The 24,395-nt window shown below is 40.7% G+C and overlaps 1 protein-coding gene across 1 annotated transcript in view; it reads right to left on the reverse strand.

Moving 5' to 3' along the window:
• Positions 1–24,395, reverse strand: part of Vps41 (VPS41 subunit of HOPS complex) — a 164,014-nt gene that overhangs the window by 45,163 nt on the left and 94,456 nt on the right. The window contains exons 10-14 of the mRNA XM_052729824.1: positions 17,187–17,253; positions 7,186–7,283; positions 3,296–3,425; positions 1,651–1,766; positions 5–61 (exon numbers count right to left, since the gene is read on the reverse strand). Of these exons, the coding sequence (XP_052585784.1) occupies positions 5–61; positions 1,651–1,766; positions 3,296–3,425; positions 7,186–7,283; positions 17,187–17,253 (468 nt within the window). The remainder of the gene's footprint in view (positions 1–4; positions 62–1,650; positions 1,767–3,295; positions 3,426–7,185; positions 7,284–17,186; positions 17,254–24,395) is intronic.

Genomic DNA, 24,395 nt, shown 5'->3' on the forward strand with positions numbered 1-24,395 from the left:
TTACCAGAATCTTATGCCTTTTAATGTTCCTCTGGCTAATTTCAGCTGCCATCAAAGCTTCCTATGTTTACACAAGCATTGTGATAAGAGCCATTAAAAAAGGAAGAGAGAGAAAATGGGGGTGAATGGGAGAGAACGCAATTGCAGTTATAAACTGTGTAATATGTTTTAACGTCTGAACTACTCAAATAAAACCTCATTTTCCTATGGCTTTTGCTTAAGGCACTGGAATTTTTAATGTTATTGGTTGAATAAACCTCACTGAATTCAAACTGAAGATATTCAACCAAAATGAAGACATTTTTTCATTTTCACTTGAATTCATTCCCACATTAAGATCCTGGAATCACATTTCATACACAAACCAAAGTAACCAAATCTCTTAGACTTCAAGCAAAAAAGGATACCTGTCATTCTAAATCTGTATGACCCAGACTGACAAAGGGCATTTTTCCTTTATGTTTCAATAAAGGTAAACAACATACATATGTCATGTCTATAATTAAGCTTATAGAAATCACATTATGTTCTTATTTCAGGACACTTACCAGTATTAGTTTAACACAAATATTTAACACATAAACTAATTTCATAAAATGTTACTTAATCTAGGGGCTGGAGAGATGGTTCAGCAGCTAAAGTGCTTGCTTTACAATCACAAGGAGCAGAGTTCAGATCCCAGCACCCAGTAACAAGTCCTGTCTCTCCAAATGCCTTTAACCCCAGCTCTGAGGGTGGTGATAGAGGAGAACTAGACGTGCGGCTTCCAGCCTAGCAGAGAAAACTTGAGCAATGGATTCAGTGAAAGACAGTGCCTTGAAAGGAATAGGTGGAGAGTGGTAGAGGACATACCATACCATCTTCTGACCTCCGTGCAGATAAACAAGTATAAGCACCCATGCACACATGTAGATATATACATACATACATGCATACATACAGATATATACACATATACAAATAAGGAATTAACTAAATAAATATAAGAAACACTAAAATATTACTTAATCTAACACAATATGGTAATAGTTGGATTATATACTAGGTATTAATATGTAACAACTGGACTCCATTTTACAAATTAAAAACAAAATCCCCCAGTCCTTCCACATAAACTAGATACTGTTGTTTTCTGCTGATGGGCACACAAAAACATCCAGAGTCATTCTAATAAACAAAATATCTCGGCAGCTATTACAGTTGTATAACATGTTGTTTCAATCCTAAAGTCAGTCATGTTGGTACACAGTCTACTTAAACTTGTCTAAACCATGGCTCAGTGAAATGGACAGAATCATTCCACCTAAATTAATTTAAACCATTCCAAGTAAGAATAAATCTGGTATCTTTTCCTTATATACAAAATGTATTCTACTTTAATTACTTTAGGAAAATAATCACAAAAGCTTCAGTACATTAGCTCTGTTTGACTCCCCCTTCTCTGATCCAATTGTGCTTCCCCAACCCACCCCTCAACAGAACAGCCGACCAACCGAACTGCATGCTCTTTGTTCTCTGATTTCTGAGAGATTGTAACATATTTTTGGTTTGGAGCACACTAACTCAATATGAAAGATTTACTATAAAAATCTTCTCTCTTTTCTATGTTCAGACAAGTCAATACTTTCAAGAAAGTAAAATCAAAACTACTTCATATTTCTTCTTCTCAAGGAGCCAGTCGATATGGTCATCCTGGTCTCGTTCCTTGGCTACAACAACGTCTCTTGGACTCACGATGTAGAAAAGTGATTCCCCTTCAGAGTATTCTAGAAGGGTGGAGAGAGAGGACAACTTGGGTGACTCAATATTACAAAGTAGCAATAGTTTCAGGGGATGTAATTAGCCTACGATTTCAGACTCAACAGTCAATTATCTACCTCTGCAGCCAAGTGTGCTTGACTCTCTGGAAAGTCAAGGAGGGAGAGAATGGCAGCACGTACTCCTCCTAAATGTACCACAGGGTGAAACTATTCAAAAGGAAGGAAAGAAAAAGAGCTAGAAGAAAAGACTGTAAACAAACTAACAAACACAACTCGGGCAGCTTTAAAATTCTAATTTAACACATGAACTCTGGCTTCAGATGAACAAACGGAACCCCACTGACTGAGCTAGTGCATGTTGGGCTCCATGTACTGTATATAATCTTTGTTTATGGACACTTCCAGTACTGTTCTAGTCTTACAGAACAATTACATCCCCATCAACGATAAATGTTTCCTCTCCACTAGGGTCAAGGCCATTTAATGCAGAAAAGACAGACGCCCAAGCCCTGGGGACATAATCTATCATTTTAGCACGTTGCCTATGATGCAAATCCTGAGTGTTTCCTACAGTATTCAATTGTAAAACCTGCTCTGAAGAGTTTCTAAGCATACAACTGAGTTTCCCCTAAGCAAAATACCCAGACTGTATGTTTTCAGTTCTGAATCATAATTGTTTCTTGCAAAGTCCAAAATATAATACTCTTACAGTTTTTAACTAATTAGAGGGTTCATAAAAGAAGGGTCAGATGCAAGTACACTTTTGCATCATTTCTTTGTCCAAATGAAAAGTAAAACTATTTTCATGTCTGTTATTTATAAAGCAGGAAAGAACTTCTCAAGAGCTTAAGCATTTCCTTTTCTTCAATGTATTTTACAAGGATGATGACAGACTTCCCAGACAGGACTAAAGAGTCACAGTTCTCCTTTTGCTCCTGAGCAGTGAGTGATTAAGTGTATTCACCCACATCCACCCACCAACTCTGCAAATACTCCAGGCCCTAGTGATGGGTGGGAATCTTTCCATTACTCAGTACTCAGTTCCACACACAAGGACTTTGCTGCCACCCACAGCAAACCTTCCAGGAACATCAAATTTGGACTGAGAGGACAACTATGAGTCATGCTGCTTGATATCAAGTTAAATGTCACTTAAACAGGACAGGGCTGGGATGTGCTGAGTGACAAAGTGCTTGCCTAGCATCTTTAAAGCCAAGGGCTTGATTCCTACCACAGAAAACACAGGAAGCTGACTAGCTGGTTTGATGGAACAACAAAGGAAAAACACAACAAAAAATAATCCACTTCTCACCTTGGTTCCTGTCCCATCTCTAACATTCATTTTTTTCCTGTGCATTCAGGCAAGATCTGCAGTATTTCTGAGTCTAGCACTCCAGCTTTTACTGACAGAGGCCAGCCCAGGTAGTCTCTAAGGTCCTGTCAGCACCTATTTTCAGTTCCCCTTTGGGTGAGCTGGCTAGAATGGCAACAGAGTAAGAATAAGAAAGCATACAAGCAGATCTCTGCTGTCTCACCTAAATGATAATCCCTACATTCATTCTCCTGAAAGCCCCTGACTGTCAGAGCATCGGATGAGATCTCTTCGCAAGTCTCAGGAAGTGGCTGGATGATGTCCAGTCTAGGCCTGGCACAGTATTCTCTTTCCTATGGGGAAAAAATGATAGAAAAGGATCACTTTACTTACGTTTCTGTAGGTTATACAAATGAACAAGCTATCCATACTTGTTTTGAATTTATCATTTCAGTACAAACAAGTCCTTCTAAATACTCACCACAAATAGCCACCTTATTCTGTCTTATTTTGTGATTTTTTTTTGGTGAAATATGCAGAATTGTGACATTTATGAACTGCACTATCACAGAATCCAATCCTAAAGGAGTAGTGGCTGATGAGAATCTTCAGCAGTTAGAATCACCACGGAAGCATATTTTGGGGTACATGTATAAAGATGTGTCCAAAAAAGCTAAAGTGAGCAAGGAAGAGTTCCCCCTCCAATGTGAGCTGCACCATCCCATCCATGGTCGGGGTCCTGGGCTAAAGGGAGAAGGCAAACTGAGCATCAGCATTCTCCCTCTGCTTCTGGACTGTGGATGTGGTGGGATAGGCTGCCGCCAGGAGGCCCCTACCAATGTAAGCTGTACTGTCAAACTGTGAGACAGAATAAACCCTCCTTCCTTAGGTTCCTTTTACCTGGTATTTCATCACAGGAGTGAGAAAAGTAATGAATCTATGGCCTAACATCAAAAAACATAGTTTCATTACAGCTCGTCGACACGAATATGAAGGAAGGCACTACAGTACTACAAACCACTTCATGATCCAAATCACTGCCAATATGAGGAAACTCACTAGAGGTGCCAAAGGCCGTGGAGTAAAATCCATCTCTAAACCAGGTTTTGTGGAGCCCGTGGAACTGCCCACGCTTGCATCACTTACATGGCTGCTGAACACAGGCAATGTGGCTCATGTGGTCAGGGAACCAAATTCTGAATTTTATTTGGCTGTAAATAGCTTAAGTTTAAACAGCATAAATAGCCAATGACTACAGTTTCTGAAAGTAAAGCTCTAGTTCATGGTAGAGTAAAGATGAGCTGACATTTCTGAGGACTGAGGGTGGTGATACACAGATCACTCACTGGGTTCTCAAATGAAACCTGGAAAGTAATTAAGCATTATTATTCTCAATTATATAAACTGATGGTTAAAAAGTAAGATTAAAATTAAGTAAGTCAATGGTAAGGCTGGGTGTCTGGAAAAACTGAGACTTAAGGTCAACATTGGACTTCTGGATGAAATGGGTTCTGCTTCAGTTTTTGTGCTTTTGGGATACGGGCATTGCAGGTGTGAAGCCCACAGGCCATCAAAGTGCAATGGAGCAACAGAACACACTTGAGTTCTGGTACGGAGTGGGCAGATTAGAGGAACAAAGCAAAAAAAAAAAACCAAAGGTACTGTCTTTTACGTAAAACAGTGAATGTGGATTTCTGTGAGCACTTTTGTTAATCGAGAAGTCATTATACCAGCTTTATATCTCACAATGGGGTTACAGCTACTGACAATCAACTACAAGAAGAAAAAACATGGGGAATATACACCATAATGTATCAGACCTTTGAAAAAAATGGAAGAAAAAAAATCTTAACTTTTAACCAAAAAAAAAAAAAAAAAATGGAGGGTAAACTGAAAGACAGGAATTTCTTTTTTAAATGGCTACAATGAAAATGATTTTAAAAAATCAAAATCATGACAAGATGAAAAACATTTGAACCTTACTAGATCAAAAATGAAGCTTTGAGGGCTGGGGATGTAGCTCAGTGACAGGGCACCTGCAAAGTATGTGGGAAACCCTGTGGTTTGATCCTTAGCACTGGGATTAGGAAAGAAGGAAAATTCTTTTATATGTGTTAAGAGATATGTAACCAATATGATCCGTGTCACTTTACAGTCCTTGCTCCCGGGTCACATGGTCCATGTTCTTATCTATGAGCTTCTCAAGAGCAGCAATTTCGTTTTATCACTATCTGCTAGGACTTTGGAAAAATTCAATTCTTAAAACATGTGCTTTATCACTGAAGGGGGAAAAAAAGCAAATAATTGGGGAACAGCTTAATGAACTATAGGATACATTAACTGGAAAGAACAGTGAACAGCTACTAAACATGCTCACAAGAAAACCACACACACGGGAAGAAGAGTGAAACAGTGTGTAGAAGAATGGAGGCACACACAGGAGCAGTAACTGCCTGAGCGGAGACATGTGTACCTGTGAAAGACACCACATGGAAAACACCTGAGGGTATCAATGAAAAGCCAATGGAAGCAGCCAATGAAAACCTAATAGAAACAGATTTTCAATATGAAAACAGAAATCGGGTAATGGTGTGCCCAAAGCTGACTGTCATTCTTTTGCCCTAATTTTACTCAGTATTTAAGAACTGGAAGTACACACTGATGTTAAATAAAGTGAGTCTCCCCAGCACACTGTTGTCTCCTAAGCTCTTACTTTTTCCTCTGAAAATTTGCCTCCCCTTCTCTGATCTGCCCTGTGAGGATGAGGATAGCCTTCCTTTGATTTTTCTCCTTCCCTACACTCTTTATTAACACAGGTTTCCCTTTTTCTTTTCCCTTTTTACTTTTTTTGATCAGTTTATTAGCCTTTCCCTTTTCCAATTTTATTGCTTCTTCCCTTGTTTCGTTCAATCACATCCTCAATCTGCCCCACATTTCTCATCAAAAAGCACTGTTCTTACTCCCCCAGGAACCTCTGCTTTTCTGTATTTTCAAAAAATAAATAAAATAATAATAAACTGATGTCCTGCAATAGGGCTAGAAGCCAACCCTATTGATTTTAGGAGGTTTGAGGGTTCACTTAAGTCTACAGCATTTCATTGCCTAGCAACATGGGCACCCAGAGCTTCAGTTACTATAGTGATGGCTTCCTAATGCAGTGTTCTCTCAGAGAAAGGCTCAAGTGCAGCCACCACTTCACAATAAGGGCTCCCTGGGCTTTTCTCCCCCATTTTATTCCTTGCCATTTGAGAAAGAAAAAGAGAGAGAGAGAGAGAAGGAAGGTACAAACAGGGAGAGTACACTCCACCTGCCTGCTTAGCGTGAAGGGCTAGAGAATCAATTGCAATTTCTTTTATATACAGCACCCAAAAGGAAATCCTTTACAACAAGCTCTCCTTGCTCAGGCCTTGAAGGTACCTGTCTCTTGTTCCAGGCAGGGCCCTGAACTCTAACAATAGGCAAACTGGGAATGACACTGCTCTGGACTTTCTAGTGAGTCTGGGTGTCATTAAATACCAGCTGAGAGCTTCATTCCAATGTCATGAAAACAAAATTTGTTTTTTTCTGCTGCTTTCTGTTTGCAACACATTTCAATGTCTATAGTCTGCACCGACAAGTAAGTGAACAACAATCCCTTTCAAAGCAGGAAGCCAGCTACTTAGAATCATCAGGCCACTGGGAGGTAAACAAATATGTTTGGACTCCAGGAAAGAAGGAGCTGCCCTTTCAGTAATTCCCTCTGACCACTGGGACCCCTGTTGTAGCAGTGACTAGCTTCCCGGCTGTCACCTCTGCTAATGCAATGTCAGCTTAGTTTCTCTGCCTTTCAGCACAGGGATTCCTTCATTTTTTTCAACTAAAATATCAAGTGACTGATGGAAAAGAAAAAAGGACTCACTTCTTTGTGCAGCAGAGGGAACAAAGGCAGGCAATGAGCGTGGCTTCTGAAGGTAAATATGCTAGTCTGCAGGGTAATTTCTGCTAGGCTTATTTCATAGGTCAAAAAGTTCTGTTCGGATTATAGCAATCTCCTCTGACAGGCAGCCTGACCTGGGTGTGATGCTAAAAGCCAACTCCTCTATATCCCTCTGAACCTGGGGAGAAGATAATTACCGTTTTTTCTGAAACCTCCTTTACGTAGGAAAGTACAACAAGCTGATCACAGAGAGGTGCAAGTCCACTAATGTAGAATTCAGTTTCAAACTGAGACACTGCAAACAAAAGGCAGAAAGGATTCACCATTAAAAGGAGCAAAAAGGTGCACATGATGGCAAAGACACACCCACTGTGAATGCTACAATGCATTTAAACGTTGTTTAAAATGGAAATAAATGCTCAGTCCCCTGATGTGATTATTACACACTGTGTACGTGATGAATTACGATACTATACTAAGTATGTGCCATAGTGTGTCTCCAGTTAAAGTACTTTCCCCACACAGCACTAAAAGACATGCAGAAATGCAGACTTGAAAGTTGGCATCACAGATAAAAATGAACCTCCAAACAGCGAGCGTGAGTGCTCCACTGTGCCAGGTAACTTAATAACGTTGTTACATCACATGAAGACTCTTTGAAACAATAAAATCTAAAATCAACTCTCTTTAATAATAAAACTATTCTTAATAACAACATTAATTGTAACAAGGGGCTGAGTTTAAGTTTTTCTTTCTTAGAGGTCAACTGCAGTGGTGCAAACAGTACAAATTATGCTTTGGTTAATACAAAACATGACTTTGTTTTTGGCTTTAGACATTTTATGTTTTTGGCTTTACTTTGCATACTTACTTGTATGTCTTATATGCCGAGAAAAACAATAAACTTTCAAAATAGTGTACTAAAAACTTAAGAAGAAATACTATCAGTATAAATATCATTAAGAAGTATTACTGTACTTAAAAATAAACATTATTGTAAGTTAAGAAGCATGCACATGCACACTAAGGAGATGGCTCAGCGTGTTAAGACTGGACTTTGTAAGTATGAGGCGTGGAGTCTGAATCCCCAGCACCCACATAAAAAGCCAGGCATGGACACATTTCAGCACTTGGGGGACTGGGGTGGGGGAGGAGAGTCAGGTCCCCAAAGCTCACTGGCCAAACAGTTTGGCTGAAATGGCAGCTTCTGGCTCAGTAGAGACCCTGTCTCAGGGCAACAAGGCAGTGAGAGAGGAAGACACCCTCTTCTGGTTCCCCGGGTTCTAACACAGGTGAGTACACACACACAATCAAAGGCAACCACCACATACACACAAGGCAGAAGCAGGCCTGGTGGTGGAGTTCTGTATTCCCAACTCTCCAGAGGCTGAAGAAAGATCACAAGTTCAAAGACTGCTATGGTTACAGTACGAATTCAAGGCCAGTATAAGTATCCTTAGTGAGAGTTTGTTTCGAGGTAAAACATAAAAAGAGGGCTAAGGACACAGCTCAGTGGTAGACTGCTTGTCTACCATGCATGAGAGGGACTGTGTCTAATCCCAGTACTGGGGGGAAAGGTATGTGTGCACTTATTACACAGGGGAAATACAAATATTCCTATGGTCTGATCCTGATGACTCCAGGATGCAAACTAGAAGTCAGCAGCATTTAGAGACTGAGTTTTGCAGTGGGGCTCACTTGTGAATAAACTCTCATTTGGACTTATCCTATTATTCAAGAGTTTCTTAATTCAGACTGTCTCCAATGTCCTGGCTATTTGCTGCATGTCCAGTTAACATCTATGATGAACAAACTTTCTTTTCCCGAGTTAGAGAACTAGGTGCGTCATGCTCAAAGAGATATCGAATGCTTGTGTACTATGGAAATCTGGGTCATAACTTCTGCTGAACTGACTTCAACAAGTCACTTTAGAGTCAATATGTAAACTTCTCATCTGAGGAGAAGAAACAAGAGATAAAACCTAAAATACAGATGGAATGAGGGACAAGAGAATTTTTCTTCCTGCATTCTCTTTCCTTGTTCATCAGAATTCCTAGACTTTCTAGTCCTTGCTTATCTTTATAACTATCTTCATAATTTAAATTCTAAACCAAAACATCTGGCCAAAAATTATTAACATAAACTTTAGGTAAGTTTTTGTGGACAGGGTCTTATGTAGCCTAGGTTGGCCTTGAATTTGTTATGGAGCTGACGATGACTTTGAACTCTGATCTTCCTGCCTCTACCTCCTAAATGCTGGGTTACAGGTGTGCCACCATTCCCAGCAGATAGTAGTTCTTATGCCTTGTCCTTGACTGGATGACAGAAGTGGACATGGTGTCCGATACAAGTCCAACGGCAGGCGCTTTTTCTTTCTAACATTTTCTTTCACTTTTGTAAGCTTGAGCTGAGTGTCATAAAAACAGTTTTGATAAAGAGGTAACAAGGGAAATGGTCACAAATAAGGCTATTTAAGAATCATTTCCACCTCAGTCACAGTGCGGAGAAGGGAATGCCCAGTGTAGACAGGGTGGGGTTCTAGAGATGCTTGGAGTGCAGGGTGTGTGTGCTGGGGGTAGGGGAAGACATGAGAGAGGGCACTGTGCAGATGCTGTTGAACTGCATGGGTCCACACTGGGATCATTTATGAAGAAGGTGGCAATCTCATCCACCTACATGTAAGTAAATTAACAACAGAGTTTGGCAGCCATTATTCCAGTTATCCTGGTATAAATGGAGTTGAGTTCTGTCTTACAAAATCATATTCCATCACTGGAGTGTTATTATTCCATCTCCTTGCCAACAGTTTGGGCAAAGAATAATAATCCAGAAATGCCACAGAAACCCTTCTCCTGAGAGCCAGGAGGAGGCCTATTTGTGTTGTATGCTAAACACATCCAAGGGAAAACAGCAGTTAATCACAAAGCAGTGGTGAATAATGAGGTATGAGGTACTGTCCCCTCTGGAGATCACATGGCCTGCCCGGATTAACTGAAAGGTAGTATGAGGCAATGTCTCCTAATAGTACCTAACTTTACATCAAGGCCTGTTTTTGGTTTTTTTGTTATTGTTTTTTGTTTTTTTGAGACAGGGTTTCTCTGTGTAGTCTTGGTGCCTGTCCTGGATCTTGCTCTGTAGACCAGGTTGGCCTCAAATTCACAGAGATCCGCCTGGCTCTGCCTCCTGAGTGCTGGGATTAAAGGTGCACACCACCGCCGCCCAGCAAGGCCTAGTTTTTTAAGAATGAGTTATTAACACAGAAGAGAGAAACTAGGACAACATCCTGTGCAAATCTTCACTCCACATCCGGATTCCCTTGGTCTACAATGTTTACATAAATAACATGTAGAGGTCATGGATGGAAACAGGAAGATGTTTCTGAGAAAACAAGAGAAGACTTCAGCAGTGCATCTGAGTTTCAGGTAGTAAATGTGTAGTTATAGACACTAAGCTATCAGATGACCAACTGTAAACTGATGGTCATTTTGACAGAATATTAAGGAAAAAGTATGCTACTAAAACTAATAGTCAAGACTTTGGAAACACAGGAGTTATCAGCATCTAGACAAAACTGAAACAGTCTCTGTGTTGAATTGTTCTCTTACACCACGCATATCCTTCGTGGAGAAACAAAACTGCAGTGATAGCAACACTCAATATGACCCACAATGAGGAGCTATAACTCTGTTACCTTAGCGGTGGCTACTCTGCCATCCAGCACTTCCTCTCCATAACACCGTGAAGAGAGATGTCAACAATAAAGAACAAAAGAGCCTCACTTCCTAATCTGAGTTGTTAGTGTGGAGGTGCATGCAGTTACTCTGCCTTAGAACACCACAGAGAGAACCTGGCTTTTCCATGATTTTCCTCTAAAGCAATGAAACAAGAGTGTTTTCAGATCAACAACTGCTATTTATTTTTCATATTTATGCTAAGATAATGAAGAGATGGCTAGAAACCATGGCATCAGAATGCATGTATGTATTAAGGATTAAAATTTTTTTCTACTGACATAAATGAAGAAATGTTGAATTGCTGTATTATTCGTCTAAGGAACATACATAAAATACAAAACATTTAAGGACTAACTTTGTAAAATGTCTTCTAGCAATTATTGGTTTTGCATTTCAAAATAACAGTGGTCAATGAAGTTTACCTTTCCTGATATTCCCTTCTATACCACAGAACAATAACATTAATAATTTTAATAAGTCTTGTCTTTTCCTGAGGGAAAGCTAGTTTGAAACAGGTAGATTAGCAAACTTAATTAGACATAAGCTCCCATTTAAATGGATTATCAGGGAAAGATACATCACAAAGAAACAGATACAAACTGTTGGGTTATATAATCCCCAAAAGAGAAACCAAAGGCTGACAGAAAACTAGTTTCCAGGAGTCACAGAAGACAGAACCTACCCTGGAGATCCAGGGTATCTAGGAAGTGAAGAGAAGCTTCTGGGGCCCTGAGGCAGGGTGCTGTGTCTCCACACACACTGTTTCCTGAAGAACACCAGTTCTGGTGGGAACTGAAGCTGTGGAGTGGCCTTCTCATCCTGACACAGCTGCAAAGGCATCTTCCACACTCCAGTGTGCTCAGAAAGCAGCATCTGGAGGCATGCTCTAAGAATCAGTGCACTGAAGCTCACAGAAGGTCAGCAAGAGGACTAAAATTTCTTCAGAAGAAAGCAGATGTCAAGATTCAATGCCTTACTTTTCCAAGATAGACAGATGGCACACTGGACGACGTAAATGAGCACACAGAGAAGCGCAGGCTACAGGTATACTACACCACCAAGAACAACAGTTTAAGACCAAGAACAACAGTTTAAGACTCGAGATCTTTGCGATCAGTGTCCCGCCCTTCTTGGGAACTTTCTATGCTGCTCGAAGGTCAACACATTGCAGGGCACTGAACCTCCACTGTCTTTTCTGGTCCCTCTTTATCCCTTTGCCCTCCCCAAATGCCAATCTCTAAGGAAGAGCAGTTATCTGCAACTCTCTGACCTTCCATTCTAGACCCTTTATGGTTGGCTTTCAGCAAGGGACTCCTGCCCTTAGCCAGCAGGTAAAAGCAGGAGCAGTCATGCCCAGAGAGCTTTCGGTAAGTTTGGACACCTGGTTGGTATGCCAGGGGGCCAGTAAAAATACTTTTGGAATCAACACTTCCATAGCCTCAGGAATTGCTCTAAACCAGACAGACTGAGGTAAAAAGTGATGTGATGCTTCACATCAGCAAATTATAGACCTGATACATGGAATGAAAACTGAAGGATTAGTTAATAGACAAAATAAGAAAGCATTAAAATAAACCAAGACAATAGTCTACACACAGGTCAGAAAACATTTAAGGCAACTTTGGTTTCAATTTAATCCCATATTCTCTAATTGGTATATGGTACATTAATCTTTCATGTTTTAAACTTCAGTGCCCCCCACCATGAAGTCAGTGATGAGAATATTTCATTAGTGACAGTACTCAAGCTTAGATAAAAGAAAAGGAAATGGTCAAGGCATGCTGTGTAAAAATGTCTAAACCAAATGGCTATTCTTTGCGTTCTAAGTATAAAATTACCTCAGTGCATCAATCAGCTCAACCCAAGTCAAGCACTAAATGACAGGGGCTCTCCACGTTCTGAAAGGAGGACAGAGTCACAGTCTGTTCTGGCTCCCAGTCCTTAGAAAGAACTCTGCAAACTACCCAAGGCAAGTGTGCTGCAGAGATTCACTAACATGGAGCACACACAATGGCAGGCTGCTGGTCTAAGAACAAACTAAGGAAGCATACAATTTCCATTTCTCTAAATGAAGTGCTTCTCTGAACCAGAATCTCAAAAATTTCTTGCATTTCCATCACATTCAGTTGTTTAGGGAAGAGGCACATAGCATCTCCACTGACCTGTGCAGGGGTCTGTGGATGTTGGGAAATTCCCACCCAGTGGTTTGGACCTACATGTCAGAACTAGGTGGTCCTTCCCCAGGTCCCTTTGGCTGTAAAGTGGGGATACAGAAGACTGAGGAGGCAATGATGGGAGCATTGTTTGTCCACAGAAGATGCTGGCTCCTTCTGATGTTCCTTATCTGCTTTATGTTTTGAGACAATGCCTTACTCTATAGCCAAGTTGGCCTTGAGCTCACTAGGGTAACCCAGGGTGACCTCAAACTTGTGTCAGTCCTCCTGCCTCAGGCTCCAAGTGTAGGGATTGCAGGTGTGAGCCACATCTGGCTACAGAATGCCTACAAACAGGAATGTCTGAGCTAAAGTGCTTTTGCTTAGGAACAGGACAGTCTTAAGTAGGTTACATGAGCCCCTCTGATCAACTTCTTTACCTATAAAATGGAAATAATACCACCTACCCATGGAATACTGTACAGACTGAATAATATTGCTTGTGATGTATTTAGCATTCTGTCTAGTGATTATTGTTATGAAAGAAACAAATATATTACTGTAAGTGGTGTGTGTGTGTGTGTGTGTGTGTGTGTGTGTGTGTGTGTATGTGTGTGTGTGCGTGTGTGTGTGCCAGAGGAGGATGCCCAGTTTCTGTTCCACAACTTTCTGCCTTATGCTCCTGAGATAAGAACCTCTCAATAAACCTAGAGTTAAGCTAGCAGCCAGAAAACCCCAGGCATCCTCCTGCCTCCACTCCTGAAACCACTGGGGCTCTGGCATGACATGGCCAAGGCCACATTTCACATAAGTTCTAGTGATGTAAACTCAGATCTTTCTGCTTGCACAGCAAATATCTTGCCAACTTGGCTATTTTCCTAGCCTCGTGTTTCAGATTTTTTTATGATCTCACTATTAATAACAAATATCTGAGTTCATGGCACCATATGTAAGCCTATCATACCAACGTGAGGATGAGTAAAGAACAATTCTTAACAGAGCAAATGCAGTCACACATAACAGCATCTAGGGAGGATTACGGTGTTCACTGTAAAATGCTTTCTCATATTTAAATTCTTTTCATAATGAAGTACTAGGGAAAATCCAATGCAAAAACAGGAAAGTAAACTGAACATAAACAGTAAGCTGAACAGAAAAGTATACAAAAGCCAGACCCTCAAATTCAAACACCTGGCAAGATACTTCCACCTGACATGGTCTCTACTGAGACTTTTACTAGGAGGAGAAAGTAAGTCACTTGTGTGCAAAGAGAATTATCTCACTGCTGTAATCTGTACATCAAGATAAAAATGATAGCAAGCACATGAAGAGAGACACTTAGATCTAAGAATGAATTATTCCACAGTTCTTCTGAACCATGTAAACAGACCTTCAATTTCCAGGTCACTGTGTTCCAAATCAATTAAGAGGCTGAAAACAGGATGACATGCTAAGTTTCAAGTTCACAGTGCATGACCAGCTGGAGATAATGATGTTGTTTTATTAAAGAGAAAAACCCATGCATTCTCTTCCTCTTTATCCTGGGTTCTCTGACAAGTCTGTGTAGATCTTCATGTAGTTCCTTATCTCAACTGTCTTACTAAACTTCTATATGCAATCAATATAAGGAAATCAGTCATTAATTTCATGCATGTAAGTCATCTGTTGCTGGCAGTCAACATCAGAAGATGATTAAAACACTGACTTCACTTATCAAAGAAGTACCACCTCTCCAACTGCCATGCAATAAAGACTTTGATGTTAGGGAATCTTGTGAGCATAAAGGAGATCCAAGTTAGGTTAAAGTGAGCAGTATAGGCATGGAGCATACCTTTCCTCACTGTGTAACTCAAAGTTTTCCTGGGTCCTGCCTGGCCCGCGGTCAGGACAAATCTCTCTCACCCACAGTCCCGTAGCTGCTTGGACCCAAGTAAACACAGAGGCTTATATTAATTAAAACTGCTTGGCCATTAGCTCAGGCCTACCACTGACTAGCTCTTACACTTAAACTCAGCCCATTTTTGTCAATCTATATGTCACAACATGTTCCATGGTTTTACCTGTGTGCCATTACATGCTGCTCCCTGAATGGCAGGCTGGCTTCTCCTTACTCAGCCTTTGTCTTCCCAGATTTCCCCTTGTCTGCTTATCCTGCCTATACTTCCTGCCTGGCTACTGGCCAATCAACATTTTATTTATCAACCAATTAGAGTAACACATATTCACAGCATACAGAACATCCTACAGCAGTACTGTAACCTGGAAGAGACAAGGCTATTCAAAAGCCTGCTGTACCAAGAGAACCTCTTCATGGCAGTAACTGTCCAGAGGCCTTATTTTTTTTGTCATTATTATTTTTCATTTATAAGAACACTGGAGTAGAAACTTTTGCTTGCCTTTATGATTCTAACTTTAAAAAATCTGGCTTCTGACAAATTCACTCTCACAAATATTTCTTTAATCTCAATGCAGTCATCATGCCATTGAAGGAGAGTGGCTCACTGTTTGGGGATAAAGCAAATTCCATTCCCAACTTCCTAACACTTCCCTTTCCTTCATCTCATTCAAGGTCTCTTACACAAAAGCTGTGCCACCTGCCGTGGAAATGGATTATGGTACTTAACTAAGAACTATAGTGGTCAAATATCAGTAATGTACTCACACAAATGACAAAGCTACATTCTTGTATTTCCCTGGAAATTGTCATAGTCTTAAAAATTATCAGAACTTTTTGTCTTGCCTCGTAACTATTCAATAACAACTCTTAAGATACTATGCATCAAGATTTTCAGAGGATATCCCTGATAGGCAAAGGAGAAGTGGGAAGAAAGTGAGAGACACTCAAACGAACATCTTCTAGGTAGAAGTCTACTCTATCCTCTTGTTCCTTGGCTTTTCTCGTACTACTACACTCCATATATGCATTCTGTTCATACTCTGAATCTGAACTACTACTTCTCTGGGGTTAAAAAAAAAAAAAAGGGGTTAAAACTCTACACACCACAACTTCTGACTCCAAGTGCAGAACAACCCAAATTGGAATGCTCTCACCACACTAGCCAAGTGGATAATGGAGAGCAAACAATGTTCACAGCATCACAGAGAAACAGAGGAGTATCACACTTCTACAGCAGCCACCATGCAAAGGCACAAGAGAATTTTACAGCCAATTTAATATGGCAAAACTTTTTTCCATCATGAACATAAAACAGCATATCATACACAGCATACTTTTCCTAAGTAGCTGCTTCCAGGAGGCGCTGAATCATTCAACACAGTATTATGTAGTGCACTATAATGTTCCAGGCCTTCAAGATACAAAGTAAACAAAAATAAACCAGGGTATGCTTGTATTGAAGTGACAGTCTTGGGCTACCCAAAAATATACCAATAATCAAGAACTCAGGACTGCTGCAGCCATATGTACAGCCAGGGGCAGATAGAAGCCATACTTGAATGGGTAGGCTTGGCCTGGTCTGACAGAACCAGCGGGTTTTCTCAGGAAAGGAATGCTTGACAGAAGGTATGATTTAAAGTTGGTGAAGAAAAAAGAGGCAAGAAGAATGTTCTATACAGAGGTAAAGGAAGAGCTTGGGCTTGTGTAAGAAAGTCCCTGTGGCTGTAGCACACAGACCACAAAGAGGCTTGGTGGGAGCTGTAGCTAGATAGACAGGGATGGGCAACATCAAGTCATGTAGTCTGTTCTTTCTGCTCAGAACAATGGGAAAAGACTGAAGGACAGTTACATGATCTGGTCTGCATTTTTACTGTGATAAAGAGACTGGATTAGAGTCACAGTGGAGCAGATAAAACTGAGGAGACAGCTAGCCATGGTGCTCCAAATAAAAGATGGTGCAATTGGGCCAGACCGGTTATGACAAAAGTGAGGACTGAGAAGTTTCAAGTCAACAAAACCAATGGTCAGTACTGTACTAGGTGCATGCAAGCACTAACTCACACTCCTTACAGCCATCTTAAAAATATTCTTTCTCACATTTTACATGTAAGAATTTTAAAACAACAGAAATCTATCCGAGGTCCTAGAGGCAAATATCACAACCAGGATCCAAAATACATGATTATCTGACTTCAAGCCAACTATAAAATTATTATGAGAAATATAAATTTTTGTTTGTTTGGAAAAATGGAGAGGGGGATCTTTCTAAAACTTGAAGGCTTTCTGGATCCATTTTACCAAAGCACCAAGAGATAAGCTCTGGTGGAGGATGTGGCCTTCGACTCCCACTTGATGCAAAGTCAGGCGTTCAGTAGAAGTTTTACCATCACAGAAGACATGGGAAGGATCCATACCTATTTCAACATATCGACTTGGCAGATCCCTCATCTCACTGGCATGACGTTCCTTCACTGAACATATCTAGAAAAGAAATTCACAGGTTATTTTCTAGCTTTGATAGGAAATTCTCTATAGCACTTTACTCAGTGTGGTAATTTTTTTTAAGGTAATCATGTCACCCAAAGATGGAGTACATAAAATCTACTCTAAGATGTAAAAGACAGAAATCAGTTTGAGAGGCTGGAGAGATGGCTCAGCAGTTATGAGCATTGGCTGCTCTTTCTAAGGACCTGGCTTTAGTTCCCAGCACTGACATGGTGGCTCATAACTTTCTGTAACCAGTTCCAAAGGATACAATGACCTATTCTGGTCTCTGTGGGCACTGCATGCATGAGTTGCACAGACACAGATGCAGACAAAACACCCATATACATAAAAATAAAAAGTAAATTAAGCAATTTGTTTGAATAACCTATGGCAACCATTATTTAGATTCCCCAATGGTAGTCCAATAAAGTTACACTCTAAGGCAAAGAAAGAGCACACTAATATAAATTTGCTGTTTCTATGGTCTATTCTCTGAAGCACTACTTAAGGGCTGCAGGCACGTGCTAGAGGAATTTTTGGTAGAATAGACATACTATGGCTCACCTACAGAGTCTGCTGTCTACATACACCCTATTAAGATCACACATGTGTGTAGCCTGGAAGTTAAGAGTAGCTTCCACTTTGTGAGGGAAAAACAAAAAGAGCAGCAAGTATGTGACCTATAAAGTCTACCATTTCTACTGTTAGCACTTTCTCAAAAAAAGGTTTATCTTTGTTTTAAATTATACATGTGAAGTTGGAATAGAAATATGTATTTTTCACCGGGCAGTGGTGGCGCACACCTTTAATTCCAGCACTCGGGAGGCAGAGCCAGGTGAATCTCTGTGAGTTTGAGGCCAGCCTGGGCTACAGAGCAAGATCCAGGAAAGGCGCAAAGCTACACAGAGAAACCCTGTCTCAAAAAACAAAAAAACAAAACAAAAAAAAAAAAAAACGTATTTTTTAAACCAGTAACACTATATATATATACATATATATATATATGTATATATATATATATACATATATATATATATATATATATTAATCTATCCCTTAATCTCTCACCCCTCTGACTCCCAAACTCCAGATAACGCACATTGTGAGTTAAATTTTTTTATTGCTTGGTAAGACTATGGATATTTTCTTACCTCTTTCTAAATGAATGTCCTTTCAAAAGTGAATACATTCAACTTTGTAATAAGAAACAAGCATTTTTATAGGTCTGGCCCTCTCTATAAGACTGAACTAGAAGTTGGGTACTGATCCCACAATTCAGTGATTAGGTTTCTTCCTTCACTTGGTAGACAGTAGTAGTTTATAGCCACTAGCCTAAGTATCACTACACTATGGAACATTGTAAATTTAGTGTCTACAGTAGACAAACAAATGGTGAAAAGCATGAACAAAGTGTCAGCCCAAGGACAACACCTTTAGTAGTTGTCTACTACAGAGCTATCGCTATTCATGTAAAGGCTTACTATAAATAATATGTATCATTTAAATATTCTTCTACCACATAAATCTTTAGTGTCATTATAACATAGCATAAGAAACCAGTATAACTTATTTGATCAATTTCCCATTGTTTTTTTATTTCTATTCATGAATACCATAAACAACAACAGCATGCTCAATATACTTAAATATAAAAATGTTAAGGACTTTACTTAGGATAAATTACTAGATATAAAGATGCCAGATCAGTGGTTAGAAATCCTTTGCATTTTTTTGTCTGTTCCTTTTTTAACGCAAATGTCTAAATCATTCTCCAGCAGTGCAGCAACTTGGAGAGGTCCTCAGAGAATGCTTTCCCTAATGTAGGATAGGATCTCATGGCTGAAGACATGTGAACATCCACAAATATGTGACCAGCTGCTTTTCTCCTTAATAACTTTTCAATGTTTGTCTCCTGTCCATTTCCCCCAGTTTCCTTCTCTTTCTGGTAGACTTCTGAGTTTAGAAGAGACCAACTCTCCCCCTCCCCCATACACACTTATTAAGGAAACTATTCAATCATTTAAGGGGAACATTTCACAATGCCAAATGGACAGTCATTTTGATGTGTTGATAAAAGTGGCCAAGGAGATGGTTTGGAGTACAGCAATAAAGACAATATAATGTCGATATTAGCCAGCACTTTCTGAGTAATGACTGAACACCAATCCCGAGTTAGAGTTATTTTGTTAAAATGATAGTGCAGCAGGGAGGCATGCAATACGGCACTCGTCCAAAGTGTGGCTGGGAAGTAGAGGCATGCACTGCAAGCAGGAAGGCTTTCTGGAAGAAGAAGGAACATGGAAGAGGAACCAGGAGGGGCAGAATAGTTGTATAGGACAAAGCGAAGAGTCTAGTCCTTCAGCTGGACGGTCAGACAGAAACTGAAAACATAGGGTGGGGGCAGAGTTGAGTCCAGAAAAGAACAAAGAGGTTGGATCCTGTACAACCCGTGGGGTTATGCTGAAGATCAGTCCTCATATGCTAATGAGCACCTCTCAACTGCTTTACAGAGAGACTGACCGCTGACCGGCATTCTGTATACACTCTTCTAGCTGCACTGTGGAGGACAGAGTTGAGAGCAAAGCCAGAGCCAGGAAGACTAGCCAGGGAGAAAGAAGTGGAGAAACTTGAGGGATGCTCATTAAACTTGTGGACTGACTGGACTTTTTCACACACAGTATCCATGAAAGGCATTGCCACCATGTTTAATCTAAGATGAGAAACCTGAGGCTTTGAAAGTTACTCAAAACCACAGGGCTGGAGTTCAAGGGCTACTGCATATCCCTGATCGGTGTACCAGTCTCTCTGGAGACAAGAATCAGGCGCCATTCCCCGGCTGCCGGACCACTCTATCCCACTGCTCCTCAGTTCTGTGGTCTGAAGCAGCAGATTTGGAGGGTGCACAGACAAATGCTTCAGCAAGCTTGCAGTCCACACGAGAGCACATCAACGACGTGAAGGCCCTTTCCTGTATAGGCAACCTTTTACCCATGAGCACCAATCTGCTTCTTTTAACTACCTCTTCCACATCCCCACATGGGCATCTTTTTCCTGTAAACAAACCCCAGGAGTAGTAAAGTTTCACCTTCTAGTTCCTTAAGAAACTCTGACTTTTTCTCTTTGTCTTACACCCCTTTTTCCACCATCACTTTCAGAATTTGCCCCTAGTCAATTCTTTCTGACCAGCTCCACAACACAGGTACAAGAAGACATTACATTATGGCCTCCGTCTGTTCACTCTTCTCTACCGTGCCTTTGCTGTTTATCTCTGCACAACCATAGTGATCCTTCTACAGTACAAGTTAGGGCACTTAACTAACTCTACTGCAGCAGCCTCTGCTGGCTTCCCACCCCACTCGATGGTAGGCCAGAGATTTTCCAGCGGCCCATAAGCCAGGATACCCCCACACACCCTCTCTCCCATTATCTTCATCGACCCTCTGCTCCACCCGTGCTCCACTCTTGACTTCTAGCTGCTCCATCTCAGCACCTCCTCAGAGCTGCATAACTTGTCCCTCTCAGAGCTCTACATGAATTACACAGTAGCTTTCAGAGAGCCCCCTTTACCTTTATCCTGTTCGGATGTCCTCCTTGCTATTTCCCATCATCATGTGTTTACTTGCTCTTTGACTTCTATCTTCCTTCACCAGAACAGAAATTGTCCAGTAAAAGAATGAACTAACTTGCCTATTGTTGTATCTGCAGCAACCACTGCCTACAGGTGCTTCGTGTTTGGTGGCCATACAAAATAATTAGAATATATCTCTAACTACATGCTTTATTATGCCATTTCTAGCTGTTTCTCTCAATCAAGATTGCTCACCAAGATTTCTGAATTGAGAAATGCTCAAAATATGACTTAGTCTGAAGAAAAAAATCTCTAATAAAGTAACATACTTGACATAAATTTGTAGGCTGCTATTTAAACATAGAGAATGTGTATTCATGTGTATCTATGACTGTTCTAACACATAACCCCAAATCTGGCAGTTTTACACAGAAATGCGACCACTTTATGGGTCTACAGCTACAAGTCCAATCAGTTTCACTAATCAGGTGACATGAGGTGTGGGCAGGGCAGCACTTCCTTGAAGGCTCTGAGAGAGAACCTAAGCTTAGCCAGCTTGCTCTACTTCAGAAGCAACATACTGTCCTCTTGTATAACAGCATCTTCCTTCTCCATCTCCCTCACTGGGATTGCTGGCATGGTTAGTTTGAATGAGAATGGCCCCACAGGCTCATGGGTTTGGATGCTTTGTTCCTACTCTGTGAACTGTTTGGGAAGAATTAAAGGTGTGGCCTTGTTGGCAGAAGTTTGTCACTAGGGGTGGGCTTTAAAGTTTCAAAAGATTTGCATTCACAATTCCCAGTGTGTCCTTTCTCTGCCACCTATTTGTGGATCAAAATGTGAGTTCTCAGATGCTTCAACCAACATGTCTGCTGCTTACTGCTATGCTCTGATAGGCTCTTAATCCTCTCAAATCATAAGCCCAATGAAAAGCTCTTTCATGAGTTGCCCTAGTCAGTGTTTTATCACAGCAATAGAAAAACAATAAAGCAGAAGTTGGTATCAAGGAGTAGGCTAATGCGGTGAAGAACCTGACTGTGTTGATTTTGGAGGAATGTGGAAGACTTTGGGTTTGGGGGTAGGAAAGTGATTGGAAGCTGTAAGCAGGGTTAACCAGGCTGTCTAGTAGGAGCTTGTAAGGTAATAGTGCCGAGAGCTATGTGGCTGTGGAGGCCTAGCTCAAGATGTTTCAGAGGGAAACAATACTAGTAACTGGAATAGAGACTACTCTTGTGATAGTTTGGCAAAGAACAAGTTGCTTTCTGCCCTTGTAAGAATTTGCATGAAGGGGAATTGAATAGTCATGAACTAATTTCACTGGAACTACAGACTTCAAGGAAATCTAATATTGACTCTATCACATGATTATTAGCAATCACTCTTAGGTCTTACAATGAAGAAGTGACTCAGGGAAAAAATACATACAAAATGTAGTTTAAAGAGAAAAAATAGCACCAGAAAATGTAATGTTGGATCTAAGGAGTATGCTGAAAAAGATAAGAAGATGAAGGAGAGGCTAATCCAAAATGGAATAAAGGAAGGGATGCCCTTAGGCTAGGTTTCCAACCTGTAAAAGTAAATAGCCCAAAGAAATTTTCTGCTTCTAAAAAGCAACAGGGAAGGAAGGTGGCTGCAATCGTCAGAGGCCAGGCTCCACCTCAAGCCATCAGCCAAACTTGGACCTGTTGTCCAAGTGGTTCTGGCTTTAGAGTCATGAAGGATACACTAGCAAAGGAGTTGTGAAATCATCCTCCATGGTTAAGGAGAGTTGCTGAGATCAGAGAATGTGTAACAGAGCAGTCCCTGGGTGAAGACCCTGAGATGGCAAGGGGCCTTGAGTGGCCATTTTGTGAAGCTGTGAAAGTGAAGCCTGGATTGCAGTAGAAACCCCAAGATGTTGGAGATGCCAGAGCCAAAGAGGGTTGCACAGTGAAACCAGTCCAAGAGAAAAAAGCGGATAGCCAGCAGCAAAGCTGGAAACACAGAGCCATCTAAGCCCTTTGCCATTGGACATGGGAACTAGATATAGGACTTGCAGTTTGCCCTACTGGGTCTTGGTCTTTCTTGGTCCATTATTTTCTGGACCAATAGGTTACCCTATTCCTCTCTTTTGGAATGGTAATGTGTATTCTGTGCCATTATATGTTGGAAGTATGCAATTACTTTTTGATTTTACAGGGGTTTACAATTAAGAAACTGCCTTGAAAAGAAGGGGCTTGGAACTCTGGAAATTGAAATAGTTTTGAGACTGAAAGATAATGAGGACTTCTGAATTTCAACTAAATGAATTTTGCATTATGATATGGTCATGAATATAAAGGGCCAGGGAATGTAATGTGGTGGTTTGAAGGAGAATGGCCCCCATAGACTCATGTGCTTGGATACTTGGTCTCCAGTTAGTAGAACTATTTGGAAAGGATTCGGAGGGGTGGCTTGTTGAAAGAGATGTGTCACTGGGGTAGGCTTGAGGGTTTTAAAAGAGTTGCATCATTCCCACTGTGCCTCCTTTGTACCTCCTACTTGTAGATCATGATGTGAGCTCTGGGCTGCTCCAGCCACATGTCTGTTGCTTGCTGCCACACTGCCACACTGCCCTGCCATTATGGACTCTAACTCTCTGAAATCATAAGCCCAATTAAACATTTTCCTTTTTAAGTTGCCTTGGTCATGGTGTTTTGTCACAGCAATGAAAAGTAACTGAGACACTGGGATTGCACTTAGAACCAGGGGGACAACTCAGGGCAATCTCTCCATCCTAAACTTAATCACTTTTTTTTTTTTTCATATAACCAAGCACTTCAAGTCCAATCTGAAAAGAAGAGAACCTGCATCGCAACACTGTGAGGATAGAAGAGCATGGCACAGAGGCAACAGTGCTGGACTGGGCAGCAAGGCACCACACTAGTTACTGTCACACTTTTCCTTTCTACTCATGTGTCTCGTTTCCCTTATTGGATTCATGTTTTAATAGGTAACATTGATAAGCTATTACAATACGCCAAGTTCCATGCCCTCCCACATTCATCTAAGAAGTGGAAAGGATGGAATCAATCTCAAGTCTGTCTGACTCTAAATAGTAAACTGTTGCTGAGATAAACTATGCATTTCACCTTTAAAGGGAAGGAATAACTTCTGAGATTCAAGTACCGACTCTAGCAGAGGCACTGGTAAGCATGAAATAAAGGTGACTGGGGTCTGGGCTCCCTTCTGGAGAGCAGCTTTACTTTATCAAGGCACATATGGGTGAGATAATCAAATGTAAGAAAAATGCTCTTAAATCAAATTATAGATAATGAGCCAGGGTCTCTATGTCATTAAATTAAGAAACATGCAGGATGATTTAGTTTTCATCTTATCTCATTACCATCAATAACCCAAATGACACAAATGGTTACAGCTGAAGACAAAGGGAGGGAGGGTAATATGAAGATGAGCATCTGACTAAACCACCAAAACAAATCGCATGCTCCATAAACAGCTAAGAGACTGCAGTGGGACTGTGGAAAATTAAAACAGAACTCAACAAATACAGCATCATCCTGAGAACAGAAAAGGGCAATTGCTTTGT

The sequence above is a fragment of the Peromyscus californicus genome, unplaced genomic scaffold, assembly GCF_007827085.1.
Source record: "Peromyscus californicus insignis strain IS unplaced genomic scaffold, ASM782708v3 Scaffold_8__1_contigs__length_139910024, whole genome shotgun sequence".
Taxonomy (NCBI): domain Eukaryota; kingdom Metazoa; phylum Chordata; class Mammalia; order Rodentia; family Cricetidae; genus Peromyscus; species Peromyscus californicus.